Source organism: Triticum urartu, chromosome 2, assembly GCF_003073215.2.
Source record: "Triticum urartu cultivar G1812 chromosome 2, Tu2.1, whole genome shotgun sequence".
Classification (NCBI taxonomy): domain Eukaryota; kingdom Viridiplantae; phylum Streptophyta; class Magnoliopsida; order Poales; family Poaceae; genus Triticum; species Triticum urartu.
Window position 1 is genome coordinate 321,968,599 of NC_053023.1, and position 9,909 is coordinate 321,978,507.

General features: G+C 45.8%; 1 protein-coding gene across 1 annotated transcript; it reads right to left on the reverse strand.

Moving 5' to 3' along the window:
- Nucleotides 1-553: 553 nt before the first annotated feature.
- Nucleotides 554-1,551, reverse strand: LOC125536521 (E3 ubiquitin-protein ligase RSL1-like). Its single transcript, XM_048699756.1, has 2 exons — nt 791-1,551; nt 554-693 (listed from the first exon to the last, which is right to left on the reverse strand). The coding sequence occupies exons 1-2, from the start codon at nt 1,549-1,551 to the stop codon at nt 609-611; spliced, it is 846 nt and encodes a 281-aa protein (XP_048555713.1). The 3' UTR covers nt 554-608.
- Nucleotides 1,552-9,909: the final 8,358 nt, after the last annotated feature.

Consider the following 9,909-nt stretch of genomic DNA (forward strand, 5'->3'; position numbering starts at 1 on the left):
TCAAAATTTCACACCATTTCACAAGAGCCTATCATTTTTAAACCTATGCAAGTACCAGGAGTATTTCACTCCATTCCAGTGCAAGTACTCAAAATTTGTTTGAGTAGCAAATCTAGGAGTACTGGAGAACTCCAAGTTAAATGTACTCAAAGAAACCACCAAAATCTCTCAATACCGGTCACAAATAGTGTGTTCTCGCAAAAAAAGAAGTTAAGTACTAGCATGTAGGCGGGTTAAGAAGTTAAGTAGCAGAGATTAATAATAGTAAAAATTTTCTGTCGCCCACATGCACAGTGTTTGCATGACATCCAGTAGGCCTCTAAGCTATAGAGCCTATTAATTCCTTACTGAGAAACTGGCCATCTCCTTTATCAGGAATAATCCCCAGGGCAACACTCTAGTGATGTTTACTAATGGAGCTCATATAGTTGCCACTTCTGATGTCAAGTAAAATTAGTAATGGCATCAGAGCTGCACGAGCTAATCAATGCTAACTGAATCAGTAGTAATACCCTAGTAGAGCATTGTCCAGTTTTTAACCCAATAGTACTGACATGATGAACTTGCTTCCCTGAAGTAGCGCCGGGCATCTGCAGACCATTCACCGATCACCACGTACGCTTGCATTTGCTGCAACGATGGTTGCCCTTCGCCATCGCAGAGCCGCAGAGGTGGCAGAAGTGGTGGCCGCACCTGCAAATCCAAGGAAACAAGAACATCTCTTCATGGACATGCAAATAATCGTTGGCGTACAGCAGATCCAGCTAGTGAAAGCTAACACAGCGCGCACCTGCAGACAATGTACACACAGCCTTCCACCCTCTCGACGTACATCTTGCACTTGGCGCATCTCCGCCACTTGCTCTCCTGCGCGACCTTCCTCAGCAGCAGGTCCTCCCGCCCGCGCTCGTCCTTGCCGAGCCGCTGGAACTCGGTGCAGTCGACGCCGTCGTGCCACGGCACCTTGAACTGGGCGCAGAACATGCGGGAGCAGTGGGGGCACTCCACGTCCCTTATCACCGCGTCCCCGTCCTGGTGGTTGTCGACCAGCAGCGTCGAGCAGTCGTTGAAGGGGCAGTAGAACTTGAGCCCCTCGAGCGCCATGTCGCAGAGCGCGGCGCCCCACCGCTGGAACAGCGGCGTCGGGACCACGTCCCGGCACGCCTCCGGCTGGAGCGTGCTGTCCTTGCAGCCCGGGTCGGGGCACCTTCGCCTGGATTGCGCGCGTGGGGGTGCGGGGAGGGGAGGGGAATTGGCTCGCGAGATTTGTTCGCGAGGGGGCGACTCGGACAGGAGGGGTGGTGGAAGGGAGGATGGCCGGTGCTGGGGGCGATGAGGAGGTCGGCGGCGGCGGGGGTGGGGGAGGCCGGCGGCGGGGTTGGGATGGCAGAGAGAGGGATGTTTGGGTCGGGGACAGGGGGATCTGGGAGGAGGTGGCGGCGGCGAGGAGCTGAGGGAGGAGGAGCGTGGGTGCGGGTTAGGGTTTGGGCTGCGGATGAATGGCTGGATGGACAGGTGGAGAGTTGGACGGATGGATGGGCGCCATGTCATCGATCCGTTTGACAACTAAACCCATCAATGAAAATAGAGCACACATAATTGTGTTTTTGTCTAAAAAAACATATAATTGTGTTTTTCCTTTTGTTTTTCTTCTATTTTTACACATGAAAAAATCAAAAAATGATCTCACATTATGCACAAGTTTGTATCTTAAATGAAAAACAATGTTGCTTAAGAAATTTTTCATTTTCGTTGCATGAAATATTCATTTTCCATTTCTCGAGTGCCTAAAATAAGTTTTATTGTGAAGGGCCTACCAAATATTTGTTGCAAAATTGGACCAAATTAATTTTCTAAAATATTAGACCATATTTAATGCACAATTGATCAAATGGTTCAGTTTGAAAAGCTTTTATCCACCTCTCGTGAAAAAGATAAATTTTCACCGATTTAGTGGAAAGCGGGTCAAATTTGAACTACAGCTACCTCATAATTTGTTCTTTATTTTTTCCAAAAATCATTTCTAGGTACATAAGTATCTATTTAATAAGAGAAACACCAAAAGTTTGCCAAGATTCAACCACTAGCTAGGAACGGTCATTCCCGTCGTTTTGAGCGCATTTTGAAACGGGCATAAAAAGTCAAAAAAAATCAAAAAATTGGGAAACCTTCGCATTGTGTCATTATATGTGGCCAAGTTCTCAAAAAAATAACAAACTTGTAATACGACAATTATTTTAAAAAGTGTTCTCAGAAACGAGTTATCACGTGCGGAGATCAATGGCTTTCAAGCCAAATGATCAATCTTATGGCCACGTTCATGGCATAGTTTGTTCAAATAACCTCATATTGTGCACAAGGGTGCATATTGGAATGACAAACAATGTTGCCTAAGGAACTTTTCATTTTCTTTGGACGAAAAAACCATTTTCCATTTTTCGAGTGCCCAAAAGGAGGTATTTTTGTGAAGGACCTCCCAAATAATTGTTGCAAAATTGGAGCAAATCAATTTTCTAAAATACTAGGACATATTTAATGCACAATTGATGAAATGGTTGGGTGTAAAAAGTTTTGATCCATCTCTCGTGAAAAAGACAAATTTCCGCCGATTCAGTTGGAAGCTTGTCAAATTTGAACTGCAGCTGCCTCATAGTTTGTTATTTATTTTTTTCCAAAAATCATTTCTAGGTACATAAGTATCTATTTAATCAGAGAAACACCAAAAAAATTCCAAGATTCAACCACTAGCTAGGAACGGTCATTCCCGTCGTTTTGACCGCATTTTGAAACGGGCATAAAAATTCAAAAAAAAATAAAAAATTGGGAAACCTTCGCATTGTGTCATTATATGTGGCCAAGTTCCCACGAAAAATAACAAACTTGTAACATGGAAATTATTTTAAAAAAGTGTTCTCAGAAACGAGTTATCATGTGTGGAGATCAAATGGCTTTCAAGCCAAATGATCAATCTTATGGCCACATTCATGGCATAGTTTGTTCAAGTGATCTCATATTGTGCACAAGGGTGCATATTGGAATGGCAAACAATGTTGCCTAAGGAAGTTTTCATTTTCTTTGGACGAAAAAACCATTTTCCATTTTTCGAGTGCCCAAAAGGAGGTTTTTTGTGAAGGACCTCCCAAATAATTGTTGCAAAATTAAACCAAATCAATTTTCTAAAATATTAGGACATATTTAATGCACAATTGATGAAATGGTTGGGTGTAAAAAGTTTTGATCCACCTCTCGTGAAAAAGACAAATTTCCGCCGATTCAGTTGGAAGCGGGTCAAATTTGAACTGCAGCTGCCTCATAGTTTGCTATTTATTTTTTCCAAAAATCATTTCTAGGTACATAAGTATCTATTTAATCAGAGAAACACCAAAAAAATTACAAGATTCAACCACTAGCTAGGAACGGTCATTCCCGCCGTTTTGACCGCATTTTGAAATGTGCATAAAAAAATCAAAAAAATCAAAAAATTGGGAAACCTTCGCATTGTGTCATTATATGTGGCCAAGTTCCCAGAAAAAATAACAAACTTGTAATACGAAAATTATTTTAAAAAAGTGTTCTCAAAAACGAGCTATCACATGTGGAGATCAATGGCTTTCAAGCCAAATGATCAATCTTATGGCCACATTCATGGCATAGTTTGTTCAAATGATCTCATAGTGTGCACAAGGGTGCATATTGGAATGGAAAACAATGTTGCCTAAGGAAGTTTTCATTTCTTTGGATGAAAAACCCATTTTCCATTTTTCGAGTGCCCAAAAGGAGGTTTTTTGTGAAGGACCTCCCAAATAATTGTTGCAAAATTGGACCAAATCAATTTTCTAAAATACTAGGACATATTTAATGCACAATTGACAAAATGATTGGGTGTAAAAAGTTTTGATCCACCTCTCGTGAAAAAGAAAATTTTCCGCCGATTTAGTTGGAAGCGGGTCAAATTTGAACTGCAGCTGCCTCATAGTTTGCTATTTATTTTTTACAAAAATAATTTCTAGTTACATAGGTACATATTTAATCATAAATACATGTTTTGGTGGCGATACGTCGAGGTTTGGGCGGTGGCCGAGGACCCCAACTCTAGAGCGCGTAAACTCGCATGTCCGCCGCGTGGTCACCGCGTGACTATGGCGTTGCCATGTGTTCTGGGTGGCTTAGGCATGTCTAGTAGGTTGGGTACTCCCCAGGTAGGTGCTAGGAAGAAAATTACAACATAAGATTCTCACTAGGAGACCGGTCGATGCTCAAACATGAATTAGCGGCCAAGTGTTTGATTAGCGGTACGAGAAATGTACATGGATAATGGGCGTGATTTTTGGCTGGGGATGATCAGTTACTAAGAAGACCGTCTTCACAAATTGTCAGCTCAAAAGGAGGAGCCTAGGTGGTACTTGCTTTGCAAAATACCACACTGGACATAAATACGAATGTTCAAGCTGGGCTCAAAATAATGAATGGATTGAGCTGACATTTGGTGGAGGATGGTTTTTTGAGCATAGGAAAGCACTGTAGAAAATGGATACTATTTGGACATGTTAAAGTGGTACTTCTTTCACAAAGTGCCGCTTTGAGCAGAATAGGAAAATGAATATTGTTGAATTATTTTTGAACTATGCAAGGAAGTTTTTGACATATTTAATGAAGATATGATCCAAGCAATTTATGAGAAATTTTTGGGAATTTTTGGAATAACAGAAATATAGGTTGCTTCACAACCTAGGGCAAAAATTGACACATGGACATGACACATAGGCAAAACTGATGAGATGGCGCCTAGTCATCGCAACCCACCACAATTTACAAGACTATGACCATCTATATTGGTTGTTAACAACTAGAAATAAGGTAGCGGACTAGCGCTGTTTGCTTTATGACCATTTCATGTAAGGAAATTATGACCTTTCTGACCAAAATGGTCGCAATGGTTTAGGGTTTGGAGCCCCCCAGACAGTTTTTGACTAATTGGTCTCAAATGGTCATAGATCTATGACCAATTCTTCCAGGGTCACTGACAGAAGGTCACTAGTTGACATATTTCTTGTAGTGGACGACTGTGAGGCGGCGAGGAGGAGGCAGAGGGGAAACGAGACGAGGGCGTTTTAGCGGCTCGAAGATCCTGGCGGGCTCCTTTGTTGGACGGGGCGCTCGCCGGCGGTCACTGGTTGCTGGAGACGCGGGAACCAGAAGGATCTCGATGACGCAACCTCCTCTTCTCGGGCACGTGATCTATGGCGGTTATGAGCGTGCTGGCGTCGAGGATGAGCGTAGCTCCTCATATAAGGCGAGGAGACGAGGTCGTCCGCGTGAGAAGTGCGGTTCATGCGCGGCGGCGCTGCCGGAAGAGAGGCAGGCGACGGGGAGGAAGGGAGAGGCCCTGGAGGACGGCGGCGGGCTTGTCGTTGTCGGGGGCGAGGAGGACGATGGGGCAGCAGGGCGCGAGGTAGGAGAGGAGGGCGACGGGGATCTAGCACGGGCGGCGCTTCCGTTCTCTCTCTTTCTCACTTGGCGGCGCACAGGAGGGAGGAAAGGACCGAGAGATGGGGATCGGGCAAGCGGCAGCGCTGAAGGGGCATCGAGGGAGAGAGCGAGTGGAGGGGGTCGGGGCTAGGTTTAGGGATCCAGATGGGCCTCGGGTGCAATGGGCCTAGGGAGGTGGAGCGGGTTGGGCCTCGTGGCCTGCTGGTCTGGAAGAATTGGGAACTAGCAGAGATGGGTCGGCCTGCAGTGTCTGAGGATTTTTCCATTCACCGAAAATAGGAAAGAAAAGAGGGAAAGAAATGTCTTGGAGGTCCAAATAATTACCGAAAGAGTTGGGAAAAAATAACACATGGCCACTCTAAAACAATTCAAAGTTTCACAACATGGATTGGGGGTGTTGGAGAAAGATCAAGGACTTAAAATATTTGAAGAAGGAAGGAACTTTAATTGCAAGTGGATTGTCGTTAATTCCCAAATAAATGGAATATTTTTATAATATCTCCCTAAATATTGGGAGGGTATGTTTTAAAGAGAAACCACCATGTGAGTTCCCTCGATTTAAATAGATCGAAAGATCTATGCAATTTATTTAGCTGGGTTGCAAAAATCAAATGACATGCTGGCATGATGGCATGATGCAATGCAAAAAAATAAATAGAGCAAGCACAAATAAAACACAGCTGACACGCAAAACATGGAGGCATATGGAGCATCGGTCTTGGGGCGTCACAAGGTATGTGTGCGGGACGAGGTTCTCGTGTACCACTACTGTAGGGCCATCAGAGGTTCTGGAGCATTCGCCCGTTTCATCGGCAGCGCCGACTGCACCTTCGCTACGGTGGAGAGAAGGAAGAACGCAACAATTTGGCTATCTGGTGCAACAAGCTTGTCGAAGCAATACAAGATCATCGGCTACGGGCAGGAGAAGGACTCCATGGTTGACCTCGACGAGACCATCATCGACCCCTGATACGCCAACATGAAAGAATACAACGATACCAAAGGACCTGAACACGTGGGAGGTACCTTTGAATCTAGCATACATAACCAACGCGACCAAGGACGCATACGCATGCTACGACATGTACAGGAGGATCTTGGACATAAGGGCGTGTCTGCTTCCCGTAAACGACGAGTACACGGACAACGGAAGCGTCATGATCAAGCGTGCCATGAAGGTCTAGATGTTGTATTTTATCTATCTATAAGCACCTTTATCATCTGAGTGTTTCATGCATTAGCCTATGTGTCATAATTATCTGTTTTGTCCCAAATATTTCTTCTAAGAACCATTTAACATGTTTACCTTTTTAGTGGCTATTTGCTTATGTGTGTAACTAGTTCACTCGTCCGTTTCTGTCGTGCTTTGAATCTCCTTCCTCCGAACATATTCCCCTTCTCAGGTGGACCCAGCAGGTCTCGTACACAGACATATGGGACCAACCACCTATCCATTTGTATTTCTTTATTTTGTTCAATCTTTTGTCCTCTTCCGATACAGCGGCTGGCCATCATAGCATATGGCGTTGGACAGGCCATCCCTCTACTCCCACACATTGTCCGACGGCGACAGCTCCACCGGCCCACCCTACACCCGAACAAGTCAACCCTCATACTCCCCTCTGCCCACGTCTTCCCCCGCTCCGGTTCGTTCGGTCTAAGGTCTCGATGTCGTCCTCCGCCTTGGTGCTCTTGCTGCGGCGCCGCCATCTGTCATTCCCAACATGGTTAGCATAACAAGAGGAATCGAGAGACAACTGTTCGTCGAGAGGTTGACAGTCCCGGGCCCACCAGGTCCACGGCCTAGGTTTTGTTGTTTAACATGGGAAGCCCACGACATGTTTCAACATTTTTTGGATCCAGCAGGTATCAAGCGACCTCTGGGCCTCCCAACCTAGCTTGTCTATAACATCAGCAACCCAAGTTATGTTTGTTTTCTCAAGACAACACACATCTCAGTTCCATTTTTCTATAAGAATGCAAAATTGAACCTATGTTTTCTATAAGAATGCAAAACTGAACCTATATTTATATCTTATCTTATTACATATATATATAATAGAAACAACATAAGGTTCCGTTAAACCTGTTGTTCATCAAACCATTTTATAGACCTTCCCACTTCCTTTATTTTTCGTTTTCATTAATCCTATATATGAATTTTCTCCCACTATCTTTTTTGATGTAAAATGAGTTTTCTCCCAGTACTTTTCCCTAGAACAAACTCAACTGTCCCACGTCTAGCCTAAAAAATAATAATACCAAATGTCCTATTAACTCTTCAAATTAAAATGATATTTTATTTCGTAAACTGAAAGTTCTTACAAAACATTAATAATAGTTGTTTATATATAACTTGGCAAGTTAACTCCTAGTGATTGCGTACATAAGCTTGCAAAGATTTTACTGACCAATGCAGTAATAGACGTGCAATCATGTGTTTATGTTTTTATAACATTTCTCCGTCCAACCCAACATGATATTTTCACCCAGCCCAGCAATTCTGCAAATTTCGAGAAAAATGCAAATGGGCTTTAAATTCTACCATGTATATAAACGGGCTGCATAGATGCCACCTCATTGTTTCACCCAGCCCACCAAATGGACTAAAAAACAAATGGACTGGCTGACATGTGGGCCAGTAGGTCGAAGCCTAAGCAAGGCGTTGGATTTACATCCAACGGCCGACATTCTTCTTCAATCTCTCATCTTCTTCCCCTAGCACTGCCGGGACCACCTGCTCCGGCCTCCGGCATCCAGCGGCGTTGTTTTGCACGCCTCAGCGAAGCGCTACCCTGTCGATGGCCAGGCCATCCCTCCACTCCGCACCTCCTATTATTCTCTGCCAAGTGTAGGCCCACCCCGCACCCGAACCAGTCAAGTTTCCCACTCCTCTCCGTCTACGACTCCACTGCCGCGTCTTCCCCATCTCCGGGTCGTTCCAGTTTGGGGCCTCATCGTCGTCCACCGCCTCGCTGTGCTTGGTGCGGCGTGGTCAACAAACCAGAGTCATCGGAAGAGGATTGTATGTGGAGAGCCTGACGGCTGGGACCCACGAGGTCCATGGTTGCACGCAAGGAAAGTTCCTCCTTATTAAGGTGTTTCCTCCCCCTGACAGCTGGGACCCACCGGCTGTATCTTTGCACGGAAGGAAGTACCTCCTTGTTATGCAAAAAAACCATTCCTCCCGATGACAGCTAGGACCCGGCAGATTTGGTGGTTGACTTGTGGGCCTACTAAGCAGACATGTACGCAGGGCTTTGTCAACTTAATCACCAAATGATTCTAGCAGCTGGACTGTTGGATGTTAATCCAACAGCCGTGCTCCTTCTTCAACCTCTGTTTTTGCTCCTGTCTCCCGTGGGTGGCCGTGCTGCCATGCACCCGAACCAATCAAGTTTCCCACTCCTCTCCATCTGTGACTCCACTACAACATCTTCCCCATCTCCGGATCGTTCCAGTCTGAGGCCTCGCCGTCGTCCACTGGCCTTGGTGCGCTCGGCATGGTGTGGTCAACGTGGTCAACAACCGAGAGTCATCAGAAGATGACTGTACGTGAGAGGCTGACAGTGGGGACGCACCAGCCCATGGACGCATGCATGCAACTACATCCTTTTTACGCTGAAAAATAATGTTTTCTCCCTTTGACTGCTGGGACCCACCAGCTACATCTTCACACGCAAGTAAGTGCGTCCTTATTATGGGCAAAAAAATACCCCCCTGAAAGCTGGGACCCAGCAGCTATATCTTCGCACGCAAGGAAGTGCGTCCTTATCCTCCCTGACAGCTGGGACCCACCCAGTTGAAGTGTACGTACTGTTGTCTATCTTGTCGGAACATGTACGTACATACTGGTCGATCGGTCTCTCTGCAAGTATGAACCATGGCCGAGTAAGTAGCGGCATATGTCATAGTAGAGCCCCCCACGTAGCAGTTCAGGTTGTCCCATCTAAACCATCTACATGTACATACAGCCACACGCCAAAAAATACAACTACATATGTACATACGGGCGGGGTCTCGAACGCCTACTCGCAAATACATATGGCCAGGGCTCGTGTACATGGCTCGGTCGGAACGGAGAAGCTGCGCCGTCGTCGTGTTCATGGGGAGGCAACGGAATGTGTCGTGTTCATTGGGAGCAATGGAGCGCGTGCTGTTCATCGGGAGCCAACCGGCTTGGAAGGAACAGCCGATGGAAACGAGGCCTGGCGTACCACAAAACGGAGGAAACGGCCTTGTGTTCGACCGGCCACGGGCGAAACGGGATCCTGTTCATCGGGAGGGGTCTGATGTACCGCAAAACGGAGGAAACAAACCTTCTACGGTGGAAACGGGGTCCTATTGATCGGGAGGGGTGTGGTGTATCGCAAAACGGAGGAAACAGACTTGTGTTGTAGCGCTACGGTCGAAACGGAG

Excerpts from the sequence above, each read along its gene's own strand:
- LOC125536521 (XM_048699756.1), bottom strand. The coding sequence starts at position 1,551 with ATGACATGGCGCCCATCCATCCGTCCAACTCTCCACCTGTCCATCCAG. Across the intron at positions 694-790 it reads TGTGTGTACATTGTCTGCAG|GTGCGGCCACCACTTCTGCC; the intron begins GTGCGCGCTGTG and ends TTGGATTTGCAG.